Source organism: Hippoglossus hippoglossus, chromosome 5, assembly GCF_009819705.1.
Source record: "Hippoglossus hippoglossus isolate fHipHip1 chromosome 5, fHipHip1.pri, whole genome shotgun sequence".
NCBI lineage: Eukaryota > Metazoa > Chordata > Actinopteri > Pleuronectiformes > Pleuronectidae > Hippoglossus > Hippoglossus hippoglossus.
The window spans coordinates 14,791,203-14,818,944 of NC_047155.1; the positions used below are offsets into that span (position 1 = coordinate 14,791,203).

General features: G+C 42.3%; 2 protein-coding genes across 2 annotated transcripts in view; both read right to left on the reverse strand.

The window, feature by feature from the left end:
• LOC117761837 (olfactory receptor class A-like protein 4) overlaps positions 1-27,742 on the reverse strand; it is a 946,130-nt gene that overhangs the window by 498,330 nt on the left and 420,058 nt on the right. The gene's annotated exons all lie outside the window — the stretch shown is intronic.
• Positions 703-27,742, reverse strand: part of LOC117761792 (potassium voltage-gated channel subfamily B member 1-like) — a 34,612-nt gene continuing 7,572 nt past the window's right edge. The window contains exon 3 of the mRNA XM_034586037.1: positions 703-2,648. Within this exon, the coding sequence (XP_034441928.1) occupies positions 840-2,648 (1,809 nt within the window). The 3' untranslated portion in view covers positions 703-839. The remainder of the gene's footprint in view (positions 2,649-27,742) is intronic.

The following is a 27,742-nucleotide window of genomic DNA, read 5'->3' on the forward strand; positions in this document are numbered from 1 at the left end:
GCAGTCGGGCACAACAGGAACAAGAAGGAAATGGAGGGATGCAGCCTCACAGTGTCTCTCTGTGTTGTCTTAATGTTTTCTGTGCAGTAAAAAAATATCAGTGAGCAAGACACCAAACTCCTGTTGAAACTAAAGCAGTTTGAAACACTGGATTCTCCTCGAGTTCACACACAACGAAAGACGAATGCGCTCTTCGCCTCTGTCTGTGCTTCTAACTCGTACAAACACAAAGATTAAACACGGGAGACAACTTGAACTAAGGCCAGTTCTGAGGAAGTGGAAGGAAGCAAAACATGTCTTATAATTTTATATATATATAACAATAACTTAAGAAAAATGCATCTTCTCCCTTTACATAAAAGAATGTTATTATCTCAGCTGAATGTGTTTCAATGCCCTCTGTGATTTGCTACTGATCGGACTGCCTTTGCTATAGTGGCTTTATCCAAGGATATCAGGAAAATAGGTTTTTGGTTATAAAAACAATATTCTGCACTCTAATATAACTTAGTTGTATTTACTTTGTTTAAAACCATGGCTAAAACAGATGTATAAATAGTACAAACTTTCCTATGGGCATTTTTAAAACCTATTAGATCAGAATCCTCTGCTAAGCAAAGAGTCCTTGATCAGTAAAAGTTTGAGAGCAGAACACAAAAAATCTCCCCCGTCTTCCAAGTATTACTTTCATGAGAAGTAATTTATATTTCAGTTCTTCAAATGTTCCTGCAAATGTTTTCAGTGCTTTTCAGATGTTGGGGAAGTTCACTGGGCTTCCTTTTTTCTCTGCTTCCTCCCCTCCTGTTCGTTTCCTCTGTGGTCTCTCACTTATCGTAACTTTAAGCATTGGAGGGACTCTTCTCTCCGTGAAGTGGCTGTAGTTCCTGAGCCACATGGTTCTCCTGCCCCTCTAACGGCAGTGTGCTGTTACCCAGCGAGTGATGGCCAAACTTGGGGCTGGCTTTTTCCTGTAGTCTCTGGGATGTGTTGGTGCCCGAGCCATCTCGCAGGTGATCCTCTTCATCGGTGTCAGCATCAATGAACTTATTGATGGATGCATCGTGGAAGGTGAAGATGCTGGGTGGTAAATTCTCTGGGCTCTTGGTGGGCGTCCTGCTGCTGGCAGTTGTGTAGACGGACACTTCTGGGCTCTGGACTGACGAGCTGTCTGAAAGCGGCCCTGTCCCTGTGTCCTCACCCTCTCTGAAGTTGACCTTGAGCAAGTGGCTTTTGTGGGGGTTTTTGAATCGTAGACCCCTGGGGCTGTCGGAATACTGGCTGGGCTTTTTGCCTTGTCCTGTCTGAGGTGTACTGGTGCCATGAGATCCTTCATGCTCAATCTCCAAAGTGGGCTCCAGGCTGGGGTTGGTGCTGACCTTCCCTGGCACGTTGCTGTTTGAGCTGTGGCTGAAGCGAGAGCTCTCAGGAAAATCAGTGGCGCAACTGATGAAGCTGTCAATGCTGGAAATGCTCCTCATATCTGTGACTGCCTCTGCTGTGCTTGAGATGCCGTCAGTGGCGATGCATGCCATCTCGAATTCAGTTCTCTGCCCAACTGCTTTGGGCAGAGGCCCTTTTTCCTTGCTGTCGAAGTCGGGTTGTGACTGAGTCTTGGCCATCTTGTTGTACATCTCCTCCAGTTTCTGCACACTAAGATGCTGAGGGCTGCTGGAGGGCTTGGCCTGCTCTTGGTAGCTTGACTCAAGGGTCTTTATGGGGCTGCAGGGGCTCATCTGATCCTTGAGTCTGGGTGTCCCTCTCTGAACACTAGGAGACACATGATTATCATGCAGCTTCTCCTTTTTTTCATCCGATTTTTCCACCATTATATCCATGAGCTCTACACTGCGGCCAAATGCGTCTTTCATGTTCATAGAGATAATGCTGCCATTTCTCTTCGCCCGCTCCAGGGCCTCCCTTCTTTTGATGGCTTTCTCCTGCCTCTTTTGCTCTTTGTAGAATTCAGAGAAGTTATTTACAATGATGGGAATAGGCAGGGCAATGACCAGTACTCCGGCGATGCAACACAAGCCCCCAACTATTTTTCCCAGTAAAGTTTTTGGATAGATATCTCCGTACCCTACTGTGGTCATAGTGATGGTTGCCCACCAGAAAGAAGCTGGAATGCTTTTGAACTTGGTGTCCTCTTCATCCTTTTCTGCAAAGAACACCAGACTGGAGAAGATCATGATGCCCATGGCCAAGAAAAGGATTAGCAGTCCCAGCTCATTATAGCTCCTCTTGAGAGTGAAGCCCAGAGACTGAAGACCTGTGGAGTGACGCGCCAGCTTCAGGATACGCAAGATACGCATGATCCGGAAAATCTGAACCACGCGGCGCACGTTCTGAAACTGCAGCACACTCTTATTGGATTCAGTTAGAAAGATGGTGACGTAGTATGGCAGGATGGCCAGAAGGTCGATAACATTCAGAGGACCCTTAAAGAACTTCCACTTGCTGGGGGAGGAGAGGAAACGGAGCAGGTACTCCATGGTGAACCAGGCAATACACACAGCTTCCACGTGAGCCAGTTGGGGGTTGTCTGTGGATTGACCAAATTCATCTGTGTCCTGCAGCTCTGGAAGGGTGTTCAGAGACAAGGCAATGGTGGACAGCACAATGAAGAGGATGGAGATAATTGCCAGGATCTGGAAAACACAAAGGACAAAAAAACATTAAGACCCCAGTGTTGTATACTCATGTCACTGGTTCCCCTCTTTGGTCCAGACTGAAATATTTCAACAATTATGGATCACCATTAAATTTCTTGAAGATGTTTATATTCCATTTAAATTAATCCTTCTGCCTTTGGTGATCCCCCGACTTTTCTTTTAGTCCATGAGTTTGTCAGGCCAAGGAAGAACCCATTCACTTTTGAAGTGAATTCAATTAAGGGAGTGGATCCAGGATTTTCTTTTTTTGGACATTCTTAGATATTGCAAAATGACGCGTTAGCCCTGACAGAGGTAAACATTCTCAAAGTGCCCTACTAGGTAGTTTATAAAGTTCTCTTGAGGGTCACTTTGAAAAGATTGAAGGGATGTTGGTCAGGTGACAAATCAGATGCAAGGAATATGTATACTCACAAATTTAGACCAAAGTTTAGTCTGGTGTTTTCATCTTTGTGAAACCACCTTCAAACGTTTCATCATCAGTTCATAATTTTGCTGATGTGGACCAAAAGACTGAAATGATTAAACGATTTAAAGATTAAAAGACTGCACTGAACACCGATAACTATGAGGCCATCTGTTTCGTGTTTTTTTGTGAGGCGCCTTTATCTTTACATTGAACTTGTAGTTGGCAACACACATTTTATTCCAGAAATAAATCTGGACAAGAATCACAACGAAAGAAGACCGAAGCAGTATGTAACGAGAAAGGCTGATTTGGCCTGTTTGCAGTTTGCAGCATTGAAAAGTAGGGTAAGGAGGGAAATGGCAGTGGATGACCTGTGCAAAATTAGCAGCTGACTGCTCCTGAACAACACTGTGAAAGTTAAAGCCAACAATGTCAGAGGAGGAAGACATTTCACTGTGCCAAACTAATGCGGTTTCATTTGTGAACTTAAGCTGCGTTTCAGAAATGAACAAAATATAGTGATGACATTTTGTGTTGATATTACTTCACAGCCCATTCACGAAATGTCATGTCAGCACTTTGAAATAAGGTCAGAGACAATGTGATCTCTGGGGCAGAAGTTTCCCCCCCTCTTTAAGTCTTGATGTGCATTGCAGAGAGAGAGAGAGAGAGAGAGAGAGAGAGAGAGAGAGAGAGAGAGAGAGAGAGGTGTTGAAGGAAGGAGATGATGCAGAGGGAGTTTGAGATTGTATTGATACATTTTTTAAAACCCCTGCCACACTTTTTCTTCACCATCTCTCTCTTTTCATTCTCTTCACCGAGCTTGAATCCTTCATAGCCCGAGGTTACAAGAAATTCCACAATGTATGACTAGTTGTCCCGAGCACACCGTACATGGTCAGTGAGCCTGGCTGACTGACTAGTGGAGACATCTGAGACACTGAGCCACTGACTAATGATATAATCTGCTGAGTACAATCGGGTCTGGTCATGGTGCTAGGGATTAAGAAGGCTAGATGTTCATGGATGTTCAGATGCGCCACACCTATTATTCCTGTCCCGGTGTAAGTGTGAAATCCAAGACAAGGTCACTGTGGAGACTGTGTCCCAGGCCAGGAGCGAGCAGGATTATTCCCTGGTTCCAATCAGCGGCCATAAGCTTTTATTAATCTTGACAGGTGACTGCTTGTACCTCTACCTTGGCCTTTGAGGAGACAGACTAAAAGCAGAGAAACGCTGCTGTGGGGGAGGAGGTTTTTCAACATCAGCAGCCAAATGGTTCTGCTGAGTGAATTAAAGGGCACACAAAAAAATGTTAACTCCATTTCCCTGAAATAGCCTGCCTCCTGGTCTGGCCTCCCAAGAGACCCCAAGTGATGGATGAAAACTCTCAAATGCGACCCATTAGAGGAAGATTTCCTCCTCAATAATCCCACCCAACAGAATCAAACAACTAATGTCAGTGTGAAACATTAACTCCGTCCTTGTAGCAGCAACAGGTTCAACTTAGAGTGGCTATTTTTAGTGTTTATTAGAGTGTGGAGTTCAGATTTCCAGAAACCCTACATGTGGGAGTTTCAATTTCAACGTGGGCATTGATTTTGCAGTGGCATTTCAATGGCTAGCGGGGCCGTCTGGTGAAAACCACACTCATCAGATCAAGACTAATCTAGCTTGACACGCTGACCGGGCCTGAGCGTGGCTGATTAATCGTGCTGAACACAAAAGACGGCGCTGAAACCGAACCCATAGGTGAGTTGAGTGAAGAACAGCCCGAGCGTGACCAGCTCCGCCCACCTCACATTCTCCCCTCCCACCACGGTGTACAACCTGAGGTAAGCTAGAGAGGAGATTACAGGCCTGTGATCCCACTGCGGGGACACAGATAGTGAGAGGAGGAAGTGTCGTCTGCCGACACCCAACCCAGTGACAAATCTGTGACACAGAGGAAATGAGGCTGAACCCAGGCTAAACTGAAATGTGTGATTTTCCGTGATTAGGCAATGTAATAGGATGTGTGTATTGGGAAATTAGACGAGTGAATGTGAAAATCAGACGAGTGAATGTGAAAATCTTTGAGTAGCAGACAGAGCAGAGCAGGAAGAGAAGAAACAGACAATATAAGTGAAGTGAGTGTTTTTAATTTATATATTTTACTTTGCCGTGGGGACTTTAAGACGCATGCTCTGCTTAAGAGGGTTATTGTTAGTGTTGTATTATCTCATTAGCTCTTCATGACGAGTGTGAGGTCACGGGTTCAGTGTGCCTCACTTCCTGCGTGCATAAACTAACAACGGTGGAGATGAATCTGATCAAGGCTGCTGCTACCTCTGCACAACCCTTCAACCCACTCATCTATAACAAACACAAATACACATGCATACCCACAATATATATATATATATATATATATATATATATATTTACTCCCAGCTCAGTAATTAGCCCCAAACCTATCTTTCTCACCGGCCAGGAGGCAGAATACTGAATATTTAATATCCTCCTAAAGTGCAAGCTAGGTGTGTGTGAATGGGGTGCTCACCAGGCCATGGCGGACAGCAGAGCCCGAGAGCCATAGCCTAGTTTCCACACTTCTGTCACCACATAAGGTTAGCTCTGCTTCACGCTCAATTGAAGAAGGGCCGGACAGCAAAGGGCATTTTTTCTATAAAGTCTTTGTCGCAAGTTTGTCAGAGATGGAGCGTCACAGCAGGATTACAAACTCAACAGTTACCTGGTGTGTAGCCAGGCTGAGCTCATTTCTCAGGAGGGAGAGAGAAAGTTTCATGACCTCTGCCCATAGACTATATATCGGGATGGATGACACGTCTCTTATTTCCTCCCACTATGGAGAAATGTAACTAAAATATTCCCATCTTGTGCATTTGGAGCCACAGTCTGCGTAGTAGCGATCGAGGAAAGGAGCCGCAGTAGTGAGGTTCCATCGAGAAACACCAACGACCAATGAAATTTGACCCTGTTTTTGTAGCATCAACTCACTAATTGAAGCCAAATTTACCAGAAAAATTAACACCTGATAAGAACTACCTTAAATGTCAGAAACTATATCTTTGAGAAAATATTGTTAAATGTGTGTTTTGACATTTTATTTTGGTCAATGTCCCATCCATGAACATGGCAGAGGCAGGATTTATGACCTATACCGCAGCCAGCCACCAGGTGGTGATCCAGATGCTTTGGCTTCACTTTTGGTTAGCCGTCATATCGTCCATCTTTATATACAGTCTGTGCTTTTGACAGGTTTTCTCAACTGTGATTTTCAATACACACATAAAGTTGTTTTTGTTTGATTATTGGTGAATCATAGAACTTTACATATTGAAATATTTAGAGTCGGAGAAATCCGGAGAGACCAGGCAGACGCCAAGCAAGAGAGAGAGAGCTGAGTGGAGTCAGATAAAGACCGGAGCCATGTGAGGGATAAAATGACAAGAGAAATATAAAACACACAGATGACATTTGGGTCGGAGAATAAATGACAGGATGAACAAAGTGGCATTGTCACTGTGAGGAGGAATATTGTTGGCTGGTATTTACTGTGTTCGACACGCTGTGTGAAATGTTGATTCACTTCTGGTTCTTCTGGTTCGTTGTCATCGTAACTGGGACTTGTCACCACACGAACCGAATCAATGGAGGGATTATGTCCGACAGTGACTCACTCACAGTCATTTCTGTGGGCATGTCGGGTACAAGATGGCATCTCTAATTCTTTTATTGTACTGTGCTTCTTCAGTGATTTACCAGTCAATGGTTCCGGGCCCTGTGCGCTGACAGCTGACCTCCCCCCTGCAGAGTCTGTTGTGGTTTTGTTTTGTTGTTTTTATCAAAGGCTTCAGTTTGATAGATGGATGGAATTATTCTGCCAGAAAACAAAGTGCGGAGCTGTTTCGTCACCGGACTAAATGGATAGGCCTTGTGCAGGTGGAAGCAGCCTCCCCCCCCAGGGTAGTGGAAAGTTCCCCACACAGAGACAACAGTGAGGTAAAACTACTCTCACCTGCCGCCCTCATAAATAAACTACTTACAATTGATCCCTTCAAATACAGTTTCCCCTGCTGTTTCAATTTCAGCTGAAAGGAGGCTGATGGTACTTCAGATTTTTGTAACAACCATTAGTCTGTGTCTTTGCATTTTCCAACTTCCCCACGCCGTTTGTGGTTCCATTAATTCTCATTCCATTAAAACAGTTAAACTCTATAGTTTTTATCAAACTTAATGAAAAAACAGCAGTGTATCAATGTGAGTGTGCACAGAATTAGATTTGTAAATGTGTTAAAGAATTCACAAATGGGTGCTGAGTTTTACGAATGTGTACAGGAACCTTCAAATGTCTATTCAGGATACGTGTGTATATATCTGCAGGTACAGCAGCAATCATATATCAGACTTTGGCTACACAGACAATACAATGGTAGCAGGATCAATAGATTGCTGGTTATTGTCTTATTATGGGATGTGTTAACAGAGAAACAATAATTGAGAATCACCAGACCAGATTTCATGTGATCTGTTCCAACTCTTTCTTGTAGGAACCAGTAACTCCATGTTGTTGTTCTTCGCTGACTGAAATGTCTTGTGCATGTCCCTTCACTTTATACAAATAGAGCAGAACACATCTGATATCTTAGGAATGTTTAAAGGAACTCCACCAGAGTCTAAAGTTCTGTGGTTTTGAACAATGTTTATCTGCACATCATGTCTATCTCTTGACTCACTGACTGGCTGCAGCTTGTTAACCCTAAAACAACAGAACTGCAGAAGAAATACTGCGAGGATTCACCACACAGAGGTGCTGGAGGTCAGCCGTCATTCACTCATTCATTTTTATAAATAATAATGTGGAAAAGCCTGGAAATCAAAAAGCTCAAAATAACAACAGCAGTAATAAAAACAAGTATTTTAATTACGATTTACTTCACATCCCAAGCTGGTTGGAAAACGTATAGTTACCGATTACCCATCTGTCTCTGAACCAGGGAGGCAATATGGCATCAAGCATCTCCCAAATTAACAAGACCTCCTGTGTTCCGCACAGATCTGTCCTACCCCTCGTCCACTTTGTGTCACCTTGTCTAGCCACCTTTTCTGTCGCACCTTTGAGCCTGTAGCGGGGAGCCTGTACCGGTCCTGTGCCACGTGACAGGGAGATGGATCACTGCGCTCGCGGCTACACACAGGATGTATGTGTCCTCTCGGATGTGTGAAGGTGGTACTGAAATGATGAGGCTCACGAACACGGGGCGTTAAGTGGGTCTGCACGTGGGGGATATTTGTGTATCCTGGTCCTCGGGAATCCAACATGCACAAAAGTTGTTTTCTTTGTTGTTTGTTTGTTTTTACAAAAAACTACTAGACGCATTCAGATCTGGAGCAGGATTTCTCTTCACTTTCTTTAACATTGCGAGATTTTTAGATCTGGATCAGGTAGGCAAATCCAGGGTTTATTTATTAAATTGTTTACATTTTCATAATTTCTGCAGGAAATAATGTATAAATCTAGATGAGAAATAAGGCAAATTTGGGGTACTCATAACTATGAGTGTGTGAAATTTGGTTCAGCTTGATGGAATTTAAGGGGACTGTTGGGCCTGGGCCGAGGTCAGTGCTAATCTAAATGTATTGTATTTAAATGGTGATGAGGTTTTTAATTAAAGGTTTGGATACTGAATGATTTTTTAATGTTTTTTTTATGTAATTCCACAGAAAGATCTGAAAGTAATATCATAAATGTTTAAATGTGCAACTGGTCGCTCAGTGAAATGTGCAATCGAGCTCCTCCTTAGGTGCCGCCGGGCGTCTGTAGAGGCCGAGTGTCTTTCTTTTTGAAGGTGATTCTGGCGGATGTGACAGAGAAAAAGGTGAGAGGATGAGAAAAGTCACAGGGGAAACACTGTGAAAAATGAAGACAAGAAAAGAGAGTGACAGAGTGAGACGAGAGATGTCTCCCCTGTGGCTGACGTAACAACCAGAGCTCTGGTCCCGAGTGTCAGTCGCCTCTGATACAACACCTGTGCTTTTACCAGCAGCCTTTCACCCGCCACAGAAAACCTTGACTCTCAAACATCTGGGGGGGAACCTGTGTTATCAGGTGTACATTGAATAATGCATGCTGCAAGATTATAATAGCAGCTGCTCTCCTGCTGCATGTGCTAATTATTTAAGATGTTTTAAAGAATTTAGGAGGAAAACTGTCTGATATATGCTTTAGTGAACTGCTGCAGTATAGCAGCAGCTCTCTCCCTCTGAGCGAGTCATTTCATAAGGGATATAAATCAGTTTAAGCATGAAATGAGCAACTGATCCAAGATTATTAAGAGATAAAATGGCAGACACAAGCTGCTGTAATGGTGCCGCAAAGGAGGCTTATGGATCCTCATTACATTTCTCATCTAAGACTATTGATTCCAAGCTATGAATTGGTCCGTGATCACCAGAAATCACCCTGCGACTGTCCGCTTCTTTAACATGTGTTCGCTTTTTATCTTTTTTAACTATATGGGTGTTCTTCAGGAAGTTTTAATAGAATGCAATCATAACATAATAATTATCACTTTTCTGTCCATGATGAAATACATTTATCTATATACTATATACACATACTTCTTATGCATCTCCCTGTAAAAGATGAATTTATAACCAATCCTGTGTAATTTGAAAAAAGTAGAAAGTGAATCCCTGTTTCTTTGTATTGTCCATTAAAGCTAAAAAATGAATAGATTTTATTACACAATAGCAACTCAAACAATTTTGTGTTAACATCTACTAATATTGTTGTTTTTGTGTTGATTGAAAATGATTGTGAAGTTTTCTGGATCTGGTTCATATGAATTTGTAATGTTTTGTAAGCCCATACATAAAAAAGTAAAAAAATAAATAATTAATTCATAAAGTATATACTCGCATACTGTACACATTCAAACATTTTAAAGAAATTACTTTTTTCCATATATGTTTCAACTTTGATGTATACTCATAATGCGTGTTTGCTGCATTTTCCCAAATAGCAAATTAGTTTTTATCAAGAAGCCAGTTTGTGTTGTTTGACACAAACTGAAATAAACTGAACCTTCCATGAACTGTGTGCGTCGCTCTCAGCACAGTCTGCTGAGTCTGAGCGACGGCCAGGTCTTCCTCTGGCTGTATCAGCCTGCAGCTGGAGACCTCATTGGCTGGGGAAGCTCTCCTCCAGCCGGCTGCGGAAAGAGCCCAAAGCCTGCATGGCTGAACCCCGACTAATGGAACAAGTATGATATCTGTGATACAGAGATGTACATTGTAAAATACAGGAGGCATTTTTATGCGGGCCTGAATGGCAGCACACCACTAACACTCATAGGCTTAGAGCACAATCACACAATCTCCACTCAGCGAAGGCACATCACACCCAGCTGAAAATGACAAGTGCACAAAATGTGGCTTTGTTCTTGATACTTGTTTTTGCAGACTGGAGCTCCAGCTGTCTGTTGGTTGCTGTTGGTTGCTCAGCAGAGAATGAGAAAAAAGGACGGAACGTATCGTGCTGATTCGTCACCAACTCTGACAAAGCTGACCATTTGGCAGCACAGTACAAGACAAAATGATTCTTTCTTTTTGATCTTTTATAATGGGGTGTTCATGACACGGATAAGTAGCGATAGAGAAAGCTACCAGGTCTTAGTGCTGTAATTGATATCAATCGGTCAAGTCAAGTCAGGTTTAATTAAGAATAAAGCAAATAGAGCAAGTAATCAGCATGAGGAGAAAGGCCTGAAGAGAAGCAGGAGCCATAAGACACCACTAGCTTTAGGTTATGACCAGATTGCAAACAGACGTCAGGGGACAACATTAGAACACGAAGTTCATGACCCGTCGGCCAAAGTCAGTCCTGAGATTCAATGAATGAGAGAGAATTCAAGTCACTTCAAGCTTCATGAGCCAGTAACATAAGACTGGTCAAAAGCCACAGAGGCCAATAAGATGCCTTCACTGATCTGGTGTCTGCTGACGGCTAACTAATGTTCACTAATTTTCCCGTCTCCGGTGACCTCCCTGTGTGGCACAGCGGTGTTTACCATAAATTGCCAGGTCACCTGGTTCCTGTGACATGATTGAGTATCAACACAGTGTGGGCTGAATTACCTACACAGTTTACCGTGAACGCCGCCTGAAACAGGAGAGGCTTGGTCGTTATGAGAGTTCTACAGTTTCAGTGCTGCACATTTGATGACATTCAGGACAGATCAATTAAATTAAAAGGTACTTTACAGTATTTTAAAGGAATAATTGAACAAGTATTTATTGTCTTTCTTGTCAAATGAGAAGATCGATACCACCCTCATCAGTCCAGTGAATATGAAGCTGCAACCAGGAGACAGTTAACTCAGCATAACTCCTGGAAACAGGGGCTTCCCGGACTCTGTACAAAGTTAACACAATCTGTCAAATCTCTTTAATCAAAACATCTTGTTTTCTCTGCTCAAAATAACTTGTGCAAAAATAATATTTGTTTGTCAGATTCAAAAAAAGAGCTCTAACATGCTACTCAATGAGCTTCAGAATTGCTGATGGGTGGATTTTGTTATTCATAGACAGAGCAAACTGTTTCCCAGTCTCCATTCACTGACTGTACGTAAAGATGGACGACACGTCTCCACTTTGTCCTGTCGTACAAAAATCAAGCTAAAATCTATTGGGTGACACGATCAAGATGATTTACCTTCCCTTTGTGACGCTTCCATCATCGCTAACAGAGAAGCTCGGGGTCTGTCACATCTCACCTCTCTGTATGTGCCTGTGAAACTGCTAATGCATCAAATTATCTTAACTGGTCCCAGTGTGCCAGACCCATCGCTCAGTGTAGCCATGACAACAAATTTACCAGGTTGCAATTATAGAAAGTGCTGCGCCACTGGATGTCTGGCAGAATCTATTTCCTCTCCCTCTCCCTCAGCGCATGTGACTATCATGTGTCTCTCTGTTCGGGTATGAAGATATCTCTGTTCGTGAGATGGACGATGAGGAAATGTTTAGTTAAAACTCTAGACGGCACATGCTCTGCGTTCCATTCAATCATCATCAGCTTCATATAAATAAATCTGTGATGAGGAAACAGGATGCACAGAGACAGAAAAGTCATCACGCAAAAGCACTTGTGCTTCAGAATGTGGAGAATCCAGCTGACACAGCACTACATATCCCTAAATTCTGAGTAACTGCATTGGCTGCAACTTATTTTGAATGCATTTTCTTTAACTATTCTTCAAACCTGGATTATTTTTTTTTGAATCTTTCTGTTTTCCAAAGAAATTGGACGACGTACCTTTAGAGCTCCCTCAGATAATAGGGGTGAGTAGATAGTGAGTGATTTTTTATTTTTTGGGTGAACTATCCCTTTAAGTGTCATAAACACATGCCTGGACTGAGGCCGTTAAAAAAAAACAACTTTGTAATAAGGACAGGAAATAAGGGAGCCAGGTGCCACAGATGGAAACAGGATGTACAGCAGGCAAGGGCAGGAAGTAACCACCATAGAGGGACCCGGGAGGAGTAAGAAAGTTCTAGAAACTTAGAAAAGGTCATATGGACGACCCCTAACATTCCAATGTGATGTTAAACCATTGAAAAAAAAACAATTCAATAAATCCTAGGAAAAGCTGGATGAAGGCTCCACTAGAATCTCACCACATAAAAAAAGAGAGAACATTTTCTGCAGTCTTGCTCTGGACAGGCTTGGGTTTGTTTTGGCTGCTTTGGATGAATCCCGTGGATTTCTTTGTTTACTTTTCTGACTCCAGGGGAGAATGAAACAGCAGCACTTGGACACACTGTTGGGGCAGGAAAGTACATTAAATTAAAACGTTTTTTTTATTATTGTTATTACTCAAATTAGAGTTGACACATGAAAAATACTCTCTTATAGCAGATGCTAAGTGTAACATGAAACCATCTATTTTTTATTGTGAAGAAGTGAAACACCTGCTGTGTACCAGAGTCTCCTCCTAAATGATTTAGTAAAAGTGGAAGGGAACACCCAGGAAGTCCCTGCCTGACCATCAAAACCCACATGTGTGTGTGTGTGTATTTGTGTGTGTGTGTGTGTGTGTGTGTGTGTGTGTGTGTGTGTGTGTGTGTGTGTGTGTGTGTGTGTGTGTGTTTGTCTGTACAGTGCATCTCATACATCAGCGTACGGCCACTAAATGTCTCCCTGCCCCTTCTCATTCCTGTCTGACCCTGCACTACTCTGGAGGCCACAGCACTCTGACACACCCGCTCATCTTCAGTGGTAAAGTGAGGCCACAGATACATAATTCAGAAAGAGAGCGAGAGAAAAATACTGTTTGTGCAGGTGCAGGGTGTATAATGTATGCAGCCGAGATGTTCGGGCACTAAAGCACCTGGAGGCAACAGGCAGAGAAGAAACTTTTAGACCTGGCCTCATTTTCTTTTAAACACCTCAATGAGTGCAAAGACAAAGTTGTGTGATAATGATCAGCTACAGAAATAGAACCATGAAGCACAATGAGCTTTGTGTCCTCCAACTGTACCACAGCATCTGGCATTTACCGGAGGAGCAGTTTGGAGGGAGCTCACCTTTAAATGATGCAGCTTCATTCTGAGCTTAGAGGCCAAAGAACAACGGATTCTGTGATGTAGCCTTTAGGTGCAGGTTGAAATAGAATAAGAGCACAGAACAGGAGGGTTTTAGACTTACAGTAAACTATACCTCTTGTGTGCGCGTGTGCGTGTGTTTACAGTGACATTTGAGAATGGGACATTTTCAGATTACGTCGAGGACAAGTGGCGTCTCCGTCGTGCTGTAATTAGAGCGGACAGAGGTTGTTATGAGACAGAAGAGCGTGTCCAGCTGTCGCCGACAACACTGTGAATGCAAACAATATCGGGCGGCTGCATGTGATCTGTGCGAGTGAGGGAACCAGGATTTGCACACTGATGATCAAATACAGAGCTGTGGTCCATCAATGCAGAATGCCGCAGGATTAATTGTCATGGTGTAAAGCCAGTGGAGGAAACACAACACGGGGAGGCTTACCCTCGCTGTCTTTCTCAAACATCGTCCTTCTCTCTCTTTTATACCTTGTTAACACTCACATGCACACGCAAACACACACACATGAACTGGTAGACGCCAGCACAGTGTGTACACAGATCATCACATGGGGAGACTGCAGCACCTTGGCGTACACAGCTCTGCTGATAGTTTCCATGGTGATGTTAGGCTTTTTATCATTTGCATAACAGACGCATGCAGGGAGGCATTCAGAGAAACTGGAGGGAAAACAGAGACCGGGGCCCATGTGATCAGACCGAACCACACAGTGGAAAAACTACAGCTCTTCTGATCACTGACCGACACTGATGGTGGAAACACAGAGAAGTGACCTAAGAAAACTCACCAGCTCAGGCGATGATTTGTGCCAGTAGTTAATTATCAATAAGACTTCAAGTTTTTTTTGAAATGTTGTTGTTTCCTGCTTCTTCTCTGAAACAGTCAATCTCTCCTCCATCGACATAGAAAACACATTCTGGATTTCACTTCTGACTATTTTCCGCAAAGTAGATGCTAAAGAAAAAAGTTTGAGGTCCTGCCACTTTAACAAAACTATTATAAACAAAACAGAAAACTGATTGATTCATTGTTTCATTTTACAAGCTAAAACACAAACAAACAGTGGTGTAAAGGAAAACCAGAGGGACCACATCATAGTCTCCCAAAAGTGACGCCAAAGGGTCTTGATCGCCCCCTGGTGGCTGGCTGCAGTTTAGCTCATAAATCCAACCGCCGTGTTAGTGGATGGGACATAAAGTCAAATAAATCTCAAATATCTGCAGCCAATGTGAAGATTTCAAACGTGTCTTCTATATTACAAATACATTAGCATCGTACGGGTGCCATCCAATTTTTGCCATCATAGGAAAGAGGAATGGCTGCAGCTTGTTAGCAGCTGGCACAGATCCAGCACTGACTATAGCACTCCACTGATTTCCAGTGTGGAAGGGTCGAGTTTTCTAGTTGTATAAATTGAGAGTGACAGAGACGATGATTTGCAAGTGGAACAAAACAAAATTTTCAAAGGATGAGGCCTCGTCAGGAATCAGGAGCTGAGGCACTATAGGCAGAGAGAGAGAGAGAGAGAGAGAGAGAGAGAGAGAGAGAGATGAACTCTGGTCAGACTTGAGGAGGTGAAATCAAATTGTGCCCGATAAATTTATGATTCAAAAAAGAACACCAGGGTCTCATTATCCGTTGTATCTATTTAGTTTCCCGGGCATGATGCTGAAAGAAAGAGGCCAAACACATGTCAGACTGGCGGGTGATGCTCCACACGCTGCCTATATCCATCCAGCCTGCTGTAAACTGGCCGACAGTCAAGCATGCTGGTGCAGCCAATCACTGCCATACATGGAGATTCTGACCCCGGATTAAAACACACTCCACTGCGGCTCCTGACCCTCACTGTGCTCTCCTCCGTCTAACATTTTATTTGCAAACAATCTATTTTACCTCCATTCGCACCCATTCACCTGATGTACCTTCACCTTCTGGTTTCTCACGACACACACACACACACACACACACACACACACACACACACACACACACACACACACACACACACACACACACACACACACACACACACACACACACACACACACACACACACACACACACAGTCCCCGTTTCCAGGCAGACGTCACTGGGTAAACAGCACTTGTCCAATGAACAGACCCAGTGCTTCCCTCTTTGAAAGAAATCAATCAGGGGAAGCAGTTTTAATTTGCAGCTGTTATCCTTCCCACTACTAATCTGCCTCTTCTTCCGTGAGTGCAGCTGCTGCTCGGCCCACCAGCTACTGCACTGTCGAGGTTCATGTATTAAAGAAAGGCTGCGGGGAGTCTAGGCGGCTACAGAGGCCGACTTCCTCTTCCTCCCTGCTGGAGGGTCTGCTGTTGACCCCAGGCTTCGATATTATTGCAGGGTGCAAGTGAATTCTGCTGGGATCAGTGAAGTCAGGGGTTAGGGTTAGGGTTAGGTGAACATGCATGTTCACATTTTTTGATCCTCTCGGGATATTGATTTGCAGTCAAGTCAGATTTCTTCTTAAATGAAGCTCCCCACCAATCAAACTGTGCAAGTGTGCATATGGTATGCGTGTGTAAAACTAGTGTAAACCTTCAGAATGAAAATATTCAGAACACAAGCATCTATTTCTCTATCCATTTAACCACCAGTACCTGAACTCTTCCTTGTTATTCCCAAATCAGTTCATTCATCTTCCTCTCTTTCCACGATACATACAAAGTTAAGTCTCACCCATTAATAATATCCCTTTCAGAGTATTGTAGTATTGTAGTATATGTAGTATTTCAACTCATTTAAATGTGCATTTCTCTGTCTCGTACATATTAGTTTAAATTTTTTTCATTTGCTGCTGTAACAAATAAAACATCCCCATAGTGGGACTAATAAAGAATCATCTTATCTTATCTTATCTTATCTTATCTTATCTTATCTTGTCTTATCTTATCTTATCTTATCTTATCTTATCTTATCTTATCTTATCCTATCCTATCTTAACTTGCCTGGTTTTGTGGATCTTTATAACCAGTTGGATTTGATCCTTTTCGCCTCTTGAATGATCGTCGTCATATTAAAGCTCTTTTCCTATTTGTAAACCGTTTCATACTGAGTTACATATTCATGCACAAGACAAACAGTTGTTGAATCTGTTAAACCTGCAATATAACAACTCACATCTTTGTCTCGGAGTAACCTTTTTGCTCACAGTGACTTTGCTCAACACCCAGAATTGCGAGCGTTTCTGTAATGACTTCCTGGCATTAGACTGTGTGAGATCACACCAAGATTAAAAAGCAAATCCTTGGAGATTTGGCAACGATGATGTCAGCATTATCCACAGAGCAAAGGTTGGACAGCCCCCTGGGATTTCCATGTAATACTGATTTTGATCTGGGCCAGAGGGTTGATGAAGAGGCTCTAAATAAAGAGCCCTTTCATCTAATTTTCTCAAAGCCCCATCCTGCTGGAAACTCACTGAGGTAATCAACTGTTTTTCACAATAATAATAACATGTAAAAAACAACAACATGGACATTTTGTCGTCATCACCAGTTTGTGTCTGATGTAAATATTTTACATTTTATCATAAATAATTATGTTTGGTTTAGCTCATATTAAGTTATCCATTCACCTATCCATTACCTATACTGCCTAGGTTAGAATGACTAAAATATAAAATCAGTTTCATTACCTCCACTGGGAGGTTGTTTTCATCTGTGTTTGTTTGATTGTCAGCAGAATTACATCAAAACTACAGGACAGATGCAGTTTGAGTCAGGAAAGAACTCATTCAATTTTGATGCGGACCCAGATCAGAGGGCGAAACGTGGAACTTTTTGATAAAAAACAGAGACGTTTAAGGGACTGATATTCATGAGTGTCTGCGATTTGGTGCAGATCTCAATAAAAATCGGGATCTTGTGAATTTAAATGTTGTTTTATTTTACTGTGGAGGTATACATTCTACTGAATGACGTTGTAATTTTTTTATTATTATTTCATTTAACTAATGCCATCATAGTTAAATGAGGGCTCTGCTCTTCCTTAAACCATAAAATATCATAGTATCTATCAATCAATATTGAATTAGAGCTGCAGATGAAATGACAAATAGATATGAGTTTATTCATATGTCAACCAAAAGTTGAAATCCAAACCCGGAGGTTCTCAGATTACAATCAAACCTGACAAAGAAAATCACCCAGAATAGTTTTTCCGCTCATTAAATGACTGAAATGAAATTTACAGAATATTCACTACTCAATTATTTGACAAATGGTTTCAGCTCCCTATGAATCGATATATTCACTCATCCAGCAAATATGACATCTCTATATGCCTCAGCTCTCGTGCAGGTTCAGCCCATATGGGACATTCACACAGTTAGACTCCTAAACTGTCCCAGAGTGTGTGTCTCTGTCCTCGGAGAGAGAGCTGCATCTGGAACCGCAAATGTGATAATGTAACGACGAGGGAGTCGAGTTTCCCACAGATCACTAACCCTTTCAATTTACATCCCGCTGCTCAGTTTACATGGGACAAGGTGTCTCTAAGCTTCTGCCTACCTGAGAGACAGACCGCGCCTGAGGCACTGGAGGAAAATTGATCAGCGAGACGATGAATTACCAATAATTACGAGCTTAAGCCGGCAAGTGGGCCTCACAACAGAGTGGAGGAGGAAACACGAAGGTACAGTGTAGTACTGCGCATGTTGCAGATGATATTAATAGCACTACAATATACCACCGTGCAGCTCTGGTCTCTATGGCCATAATTTCATAACCTTCAACCTGTGACCCATATTTCCTCGTCCTCTCGGCCCACTTTAGACCTACATATTTCTGTATATCCTGCACCTCTGTGGCCTATATCTCACACCAGACGGAGGTAGAAGGTAGATGCTCTTGTGGCTGCCCTCTGGTAGGAAGGAGCGAGAGAAAATTAGAGCAGTGGTGAGGCCGATGAGGCTCTGGCAGTAAACTGGGGAGAACATGCCGGGACTCCTGGGATCGCTGCCTGGAGAATAGTGGGATAGTGACTGAAACTCACACAATCCACCCACTCTGAAATGCCAGCCTATAAGCCGCAGCGGTACTCAACATGCTAATGGTGGTATTTAAATTCAAATAAATGCATATAGGACCTTTCTGGGAAGCATCTAATGAGAAACCCTCATTAGTTATCCGATGTACTGAGGTATACTCAGGTGAGCTACCCGAGGAGGTGTACGGCTCTCAGCTGCTCCTCCAGGGACTTCCTCTGTGGTGTCATCCTGGCAAACAGAGTCATGCACCACTAAGGAGATCTCCAGGGTCTCGTGTAGCTCGTCTACAATTCTCTACTACCCAGAGCACTTACTCTGAGTTTAATTACAACAAACGAACAGAACACCACAGCAGCCTCACATAATTAATGTCAATATTAGCATACGGATCCTGCAAAGACGTGGCCTTTAATTCCCCATCACACCGCCATATGTTCAGCTGTTGGATTTTGCATATTTTAAACAGACTTTTGCTGCTTCCACTGAAATGCCTCTGCATCACTGCATGAGTGACTGACAGGCCTGGCAGTACATCTGTTGTCCCATTTGCATCAATGGATGTTGACTTAAACTTTCTGACCTGAAGGATAAAATTTACGGTTGACTGGCAGCTGAACCTGGACTTGCTTCAATAACACTTCTACAACAGAAACATTTTCAAAGAGAAAGTATGTCCCTTGTATTCAGTTTTAAATAGAAGCTGCAAACCGTGGCTGTGTTGACCCAGAAAAGTTTGTCTTTTTCACATTAAGTCTCACTCGTACTCACTCGGAGAAGCTTGATATACATACACACCCACATACTGTGTATTCAATACAGTGTGTATAAAACACTTCTTTTGTATTTGCCTTGTGCTTTGCTGTCAAAGCTCTTTTTAAACTCAATTATGAAAGGTGCTATATAAATAACTTTTATTATAATAATTATTATCATTATTGTATCTATGGAATTATCAAGGATACAAAAATAATTTCAGTATTATGGATCCAGGGGCCTCAATGAGGACCTCAACGACAAGAACACCAAAACAAATTGTCTCCAATAAGGTCTCCACTCTTTCAAATCTCAATGATGCAACAATGGAATCCCTGAATGATGGGGTCATCTTTCACGTGATATTTTCTATAAGGCATCAAGGTGGAGGCTGATAAAAACTTAAAATGCTTTGCAGAACAAAAATGTCTGAATTGAAACCAGTGTCAAAGGGTAGACAGGACCACAGGACAACATGTAAAGCTGGAAGGATTGATTGTTAAGGAGGAGGTGAGTACATGACTGGATAGGTAAGATGACTGCACATGACTGAACCTCCAGGCTACAATTAACTAATAGCGAAGTTAGGGAAGGTGAAACAGGGCTCTTCCCACCACACAAAATGGTGGCAGCAACTTAGTCATTTTATTTAAGAAAAATGTTTGTACAAAACCAAAGTAATACACTGAAACAAAAGAGGAAATCAATTTTACTGTATTAATTCTAGCTCTCAATAATAAAGACAAGAAGTCCCACAACTAGATATGAGAAAATATGATCTTATGGTGAATATATTATTTTGATAATTTATTAAACCTACAGTGAAGTTGAGACAGTGTGAGTGAACAGCAGCTGCAGCAGCAGTGTCTCTGTTGTTCTCCTCGTACCATCCACACTGACAGAGTTTACTCTGGACATTTTTTCTCAGCTCTATTTGTTCTGTGCCATAAAGTGCAAATGAAACACCCATTACGTCCCAGTTACAGCAGCCGTATCGAAACAAGCACACACAAGCCCTCAAACGTCTGTGCACACAGGATATCACTGGCTAATACTTGATTAAAAGTGCAGACTTTAGGAAATACACTTATATTCTTGCCAAATGACAATATTGATGCCACTCTCATACATGCCTGTTATATGAAGAAGCCAGTTAGCTTAGCTTAGCATAAAGACAGGAGGCAGAGGGAAACAGCTAGTTTAGCAGTATCTTAATATAAAAAATTGTTCACCTAAATCTCATTGATTTTGAGTTTCATCATCTTTTCTTACCGGAAAAGAGATAATTGTTCATCAACTTAAAAAATTACTTCAATTGGAATCTCACATAGAAATATGTTTTTTTTTTCAAATTAAAGTGATCAACTGCATTAATATAACTTGATAACTTTGATTTGAACAACGTAATTGATTTGGATATTTGCAATCAAAGTAATATTTTAAGTTGGTTCAACAAATGTCTTTTTTCAGTGTGTATAGGCCAAATAAAACTGTGACCTACTGTTACACTGCGGTTTTTGTGCAGATTGAACAAACTGTGTGTAAGTTACACTGCGAGGCTGTGGGCAGCAGGACAGTGGTAGACGACCTCAAGACAGAGACAGACTAACTGTTTCACACTGTTTTAAGTCTAACACTTCATACTTAGTGTACAGATACGATCCGGTTCTGATCTATGATCAATCTATGATCTCTCCAACTCTTGGCAAGATATGTGGAATTCACAAAATGTAGAACTACAATATCTCTTCAAATAAAATGGAAAAACATTCAGTGCTTTGCATTTTTCTGCTACATTACATATAAATATCCAATTATGTGACGATGCTGAGTAAAACCCTAACCCCCAGACCCCCTGCTATGAGACCAATCAGTTAAATACCACTCTATCTTACTGTAAACATCTCTCCCCCACACTTCCTCGTTTTCTTTCCCTCTGTATGAGAGAACACCTCTGCTGTTCCTTCGGCTCATTTAGAAAAGAAACACACTTGTGATTCTGACAGTCTGCTTTTGGGGGAACTTGACGACTGCCAAACAGTTTGATGTAGTCCAATGAAAAGTCTCCAGCCCGTCCCACACGATCAACAGAAATTACAACATCAATGTGTCTATTTAAGGACGCAACTGTGTCTGTGTGTGTGCATGTGTGTGCATGTGTGTGCGTGTGTGTGTGTGTGTGTGCGTGCGTGCGTGCGTGCGTGCGTGCGTGCGTGCGTGCGTGCGTGTGTGTGTGCTTCATGGGGAGAATAACAGGCTGAAAACTGAAATTCAGAGAGCGGAAGGTAAAATGTGTGAGTTAGTGCATGCATGTGTGTTTGTGTGCGTGTATACATGTGTGTCACAGCGGATTTATTTATAGAAGTCTCTTGGGAGAGGAATGCCATTACTGTGTGAAGGTAGACAATCTGGTGGGGCTGTGCTGGATGTCACACTGAGGTGGCTCCATCACTCCTCACACACTGGGCCTCATTAGGATGAGCAACACCCTGTATAATTTTAACAACCATACTTCTACTCCACAGTCCCGTCAAACATCTTCGTGCAAACAACACAGCTCTCAGGGGATGGTAGTTGTGGAAAAAAAGGGAAAAAAAAACACAATGGCACAATTTTCCCTGTGGATTTGGTTTTCTTGTTTTTTTTAATGCAATATTCATGTAATAGTTCAGTAAAGTAAAAACATACTCCAGGACTTTTTTGTGCTCTCTTCATATTGATTGTGGTGCTTTGAATGAGTCATTGTGTTCCATAAGAATTAAAGAGTGGGCGGATACATTGATCCAGAAACTCCCCATTACTGTTTGTCCCTTGGTAGACACACACACACACACACACACACACACACACACACACACACACACACACACACACACACACACACAACACACACACACACACACACACACACACACACACACACACACACACACACACACACATATAGATCTTCAATTCAACAAGCTGCTCTTTTGGGTCCACAGGAGCAAGCAGGGAGGTGAGAAGATTACAACAAAGCAAAGGCAGGATGTTATCTCCCTGTGCCGGACTAATCTATGACGATCATTAGAGGTGGGTTAACTGGGGAAAACCTCTAACCTCACTCCCACTCAAAGCAGCCTCACCTCATGAGCTGCATAATCTCTGTAAACCACACTGGGAATCGCCTCAGGAACCAGGTATTACGATGCAACGCGTGGGGCCTCGATAAAGTTTGCTTGGCCTGTGGAGATGCAGTTTCCAGCTTTATTTCTGAAACTGTAACGGCAGCAATTGAGCGAGTGAGACTGACTGCAGGACTCATGCCACAAGCCTCATCCCAGCTGCTGCACAAAGAGCTGTTCACCTGTTCATTCAAAGTTGAGTGAAGCGACAACGTCACTTACACCGATGAGTCCCAGCCGCCGCTGCTACAGAGCGCTGGTCGCATGTCAAAGTTTATTAATATTGTACATATCATGTGTCCAAATTCAGCACTTTGCTTCCTTGGGCCCTTAACAATACGCATGCAAAATGTAAGAAGAGGAACGGCTCTTGAGACATGCGTGCCACATGCAGACAGAGATTTAGTTATCAGATATAAAGATATGCACCAATCCCACAACCACATCTTTCTTCTCACTGGCTCTGAATGCGAGCTGTAAAATGAGAAGTAAAGATGACATTTGTTAAGACTAAAATCGATGTTTTTCTTTGTGTGTGTGTCTGTGAAGATGGCAATGAACTGAACTCTAAATAAATGCAGTATGTTAGACAGGGGTGGGGGGCAGGGGCAGTTTGGGCTGAATATGTGGAGAATGTGTGGCCTTCACATAGTGACTTTTAGTAGCCGTTGCTGGCTGGTTTTAATCTTGAAGTTGGTTAGTGTGTGTGTGTGTGTGCGTCACATCGCAGTTCAGTCTCGCACCTGTCTGATAATGCCTGTTGTGGAGACTGTAAATCTGTGGCATACAATACACTGTACTTTAACTTGTTCAAACATCACACATACATGAATGCACTGTTTTCATAAGAAACTGTGACCTACGCCCTAGAAAGAATTCAAGCAGCTGCCCCAGAGTCTGAAGGGCAGATAGGAAAGGCATTGTCTTGTCTGAAAAATGCGCATGCTTACACACATATAAAGCAGGAACGCAATGTTTCTCACTCCAAAGAACAACAACACCGTATCTGCAACACTACTGAAGACCCACAAGGCTTCAGCAGTGTCAAGGCTTGTTTGTAAAACACAAACCAAAACACTGTCAGAATGTGAAGATTTGCCCAGCAACTGTCAGAGGAGGGGCGAACCTGGGAGCGGCTCCTCATCATTCGCAGATTCCAGTGCCAAGAGGCTGGGACCACGCCTGCGCACCAGCAAGGGAGAGCCAAGGTCTAAACCACAGTGACTCCCCCTCGTTATTGACCAATGAAGTTATACCTACTATTATAAGTACTGTACCCGCCGTCCGTTCGGGGCGACTCTTGACTACCCCGTGCTACTAGATAGCCGAGGCTGTGCATTGAGTGCCCATAGCTATGCTGTACCTTTTCATTGCTTCTGAATAAATACTTGTTGAACCAAACCGAGACCGGCTCTTCTCATATCTCGGGATAAAAGAACACGACACATTTCTTTCTTTTGTCTTGCTGTTTGCTAAAGAGCAGAAGATATTGCACGAGATGCGTCTGGAGAACAATGCACATCTTTCTCTTCCATCTGCCTCTGTTCCTGCTGACATTTTACTTCAGTCACATAACGCGTGCAGCCTTTTTCACTTCTGTTCATTTAGAAGCTGCGTTTGTGTCTCATAGATAAACTCACTGGAAAATTAAATTAAAAAGTCTGCTTTGTTTACTGTGCTGTCATTTCTGATATTGTCACCGGCATTCCATCAAATCGATGCAAGGTGAGACGCTCATCACAACTGAAACCTGAAGCGTTGTTTAATTCACTCTGTCTACTGAGACGGGCGTGAGGCCCCACACAGTGAGAGACTGGCTCTTACATTTATTGAACCCTATTGTTTGTCAATGGAGCTTTCAGGTGTTGGGCTCTGTATCAAGTTCAGGTAATTACTGCTGCTCAGTCTAGCAGCTGCTGTGGATTCACTTCACCGGGACAAGCGACTTCAGAAACCAAGTTGTGTTTGTCAAGGCTCGAATCTCTACAGATGTATAGTCAGAGAACATGTATTTGTATCTTTAAGAATATCTGAAGAATAACTAAACTTTAATTTTAAACTGTACTTAACTGTATTTTGATGGTAAATTTTGGGAACTTTTGCTGCCATACTTCTAACAGATTTCTTGTCATTTTTTCTAAATTAAATTGAAATGGCATAAAATACAGAAGATTAGTTTCATTTAAAATATTAATCATAATATAAAAGTTGTAATCTATAAATTAATATCATATGTAATGGGAAATAATATTATAAAGGAAGATATAATATCATCGTATTATATAGTAAAGGATTATTCAAATGCTCAATGGTCTTGAATCTTATATTATGTTGAATATGTTGATGAACGTATTTGCATTTTTTTAAAAAATCATTAGAATAAGTAAACTGTTATTTTAAGTCATAAATTTACTTTACTTTGAAGGTATGTTTCCAGAATTATAATTTTTTTTTATACAAGAACAAATCTTGACATGACAGAGACAAACAAAAATAAACGTATGGACCGAGAAGCAAGAGACAGGCTGATTTGAATTTGTGTACTGAACCATATTTATTCCTCTGTATCATGTGATCAGCCTCATTACAAATAAGAAGCACACAGTCATTATTCAGAGCGTGCACTCTGCTCCTCATTGCAGTGGGTTGGTAATTTAAGTGTATTTTTGTTGTGTTTGATTTTCTGTAGAATAAAACAGGCTCAGTCATATGGAAACATCTTTCTGGAGAAAATTTGTGCAAGAGAGCAGCATGGAAATTGCCTCAGACAAGTTTGTATTACAAATTTCCACATCGCGGTAACTTCTCCCACATACGTCTGACCCCCGCCACGCAACCATCTCAAATAACCAGAGGACTAACGTGCGAAGATTAGAAGTGGATGCAATTTTAATGTCTACCAAAATCTGTTGAGCCTTTGTATGAAGCCAAACAAAAGGCCCAACGCTCTGATCTTCCTCCGTTACAGTGGTATGGCATTGTGTTTCTTTACCATTTACCTATCAGCTAAGAGCCCCTGGATGAGAAGCCCTTGACAAAGGCAGCTGGTTAAAAATGCACGAGCCATCATTTTGCTGGGCTGGAATGACGAGGGAGGTCCAGCACGTGTAGCGATTGAGTTTGGGGTGAGAAGTCGAAAGAGTAAAGAGGAATCTGAGAAAGTTCAGAGATGGATTACGTAGACTGGGTCACTGCAGAAAGTACAGTACATCGTGCCCACAACAGAATTGCATTGCATTATTCAGCCATGCGTGCCATTCCTGTTCGGGTGGCTGTAAATTGACCTTTTCAGCCTCAGCCTGCAGAGTGAGTGATGAAAACCGGGGAGTGACGTGCAGCTGTAGCTTAAGAAGCAGTTTGAGCACGCAATAGCTTTGGGTTCAAATGTCTAACTCTCTTTGAGAAACTTGTGTTTGACTCTACGGATGACCACACCACTCTACAGCTTCTTGAGAGTGATGTTCTCTCCACCCTCTGACAGGCCTGTGTGAATAATGAATGAAGTTCGGCAGCAAAGTAGTCGTGTCTCCGTCCCCCCCCGTCATTGACCTTTGAGCTTTTAAAAAAAATGTCAACGTCAGTTAAAGCCTCTACAGCCACAAACCCAGTTCCACAAAAGTGACAGAAATATACGGACAGCCAGATAAGGCATTGAACTAAAAGTAAAGCATGCAGTTTTGTAGGTATGTCTAACATAGATACAGAGCAGAGGGAATCTGTGTGTGTCTGTGTGCACATGTGTAATGTGCCGTACCGCCCCAGCTGGCTGGTGTGATAAGCTAATGTAGCGTGCTAGATCACCTCTCTCCATGGAAACTAAAGGGCAGGTTCAGAGGGTCTCAGTTGTGTCCCTCATCCGAAACTTTATGCTCCAGAGTGGCACTAGTAGAAAAGGGCCATCTGTACCCCACAGAAATTGACTGATCTATTGATCATTTTTCATTTAAACTGCTTAAATCACAGCAAATTCATCAAATCATGTCTCCTCAGATTTGGTGCAAAGAGCTCCGTGGATCACATTCTGCCACTAGATCCAATTGGGTTTTTTCTACATTAACATGTTTCTAAGCAAAACCTCATGTAAAAAATAGTTTTCTCCACCTCAGACAATAGTGTAAATAAATATTTAGCTCTCTTTGTGTTCTCAACATGCTATAAAAATATCTGGCTCATTCACTTCTAATTACTAATCTCTTGTTTACTGGCAAGTCTTACAATGTATATATCTGCCATTTGGTGCTGAGCACTGGGTTTTTCATTGTTACTAAAAACAACTACTTGGGCACTGAGAGCGATGAAAACTCAAATATGTGAATATGTGGGCCAAGGATGAAAAATAAGCTTGTGAAGGGAATTTTGACCATCCTCACACATAACATCTGTGCAGCACCATTAGGAGAATAGAGCCTGTCTCATACACACTCCTTTCTCTCCAAGCAATACCCAAGGTCAGGTTATAGATAAAGTGCCAACTAGCACAACTACATTGTAGTGTCTACGCTCATGGACTTTCATACCTAATAAAAATACCTTAGACAGACACTCTTTTCCCCAACTCTTTTTTATAAACTACATCGGAAGCAAGACGTAAAGGACACAATGGGATTTAGGTGAGCATGCTTCAGGCTTAACTATCCAATAGGATGCAAACACCTACATGTAACATAGAGTGACATTCTAGCCTTTCATGGACGTGCTGTTGGAATGGTGACGCAGGGGGGAGGGAGATAAATGGGGGTGCCTTGGAGACATCTTCAGACTTGGGGGTGACACAATTGCTCATGTTACTCTGTTAACGTTTGTATATTGTTCCACCTTCTGGTCTCCTTGATGCATCAAGTCAACATCAAACTCTTCTGCGTAAGACATCAGCTGCTGCCTGAGCTGCCTTACAACGTTCTTGTCTCGTATTTGGCGGATCGTTGATGTAGACTTTACCACCACCTACAGGCCCGGCGTGCTTCTTTTAGCGTTTCTAAATGTTTCCGTGGTCTCTTCTGGAGGGAGATATTTTGTAAAATTAAGGTTGTGTGGAGGTAGTGATTTTTTTTTTTTATGGAGGGGAAAACATCTGTTCAAAAAGATATCTACAGA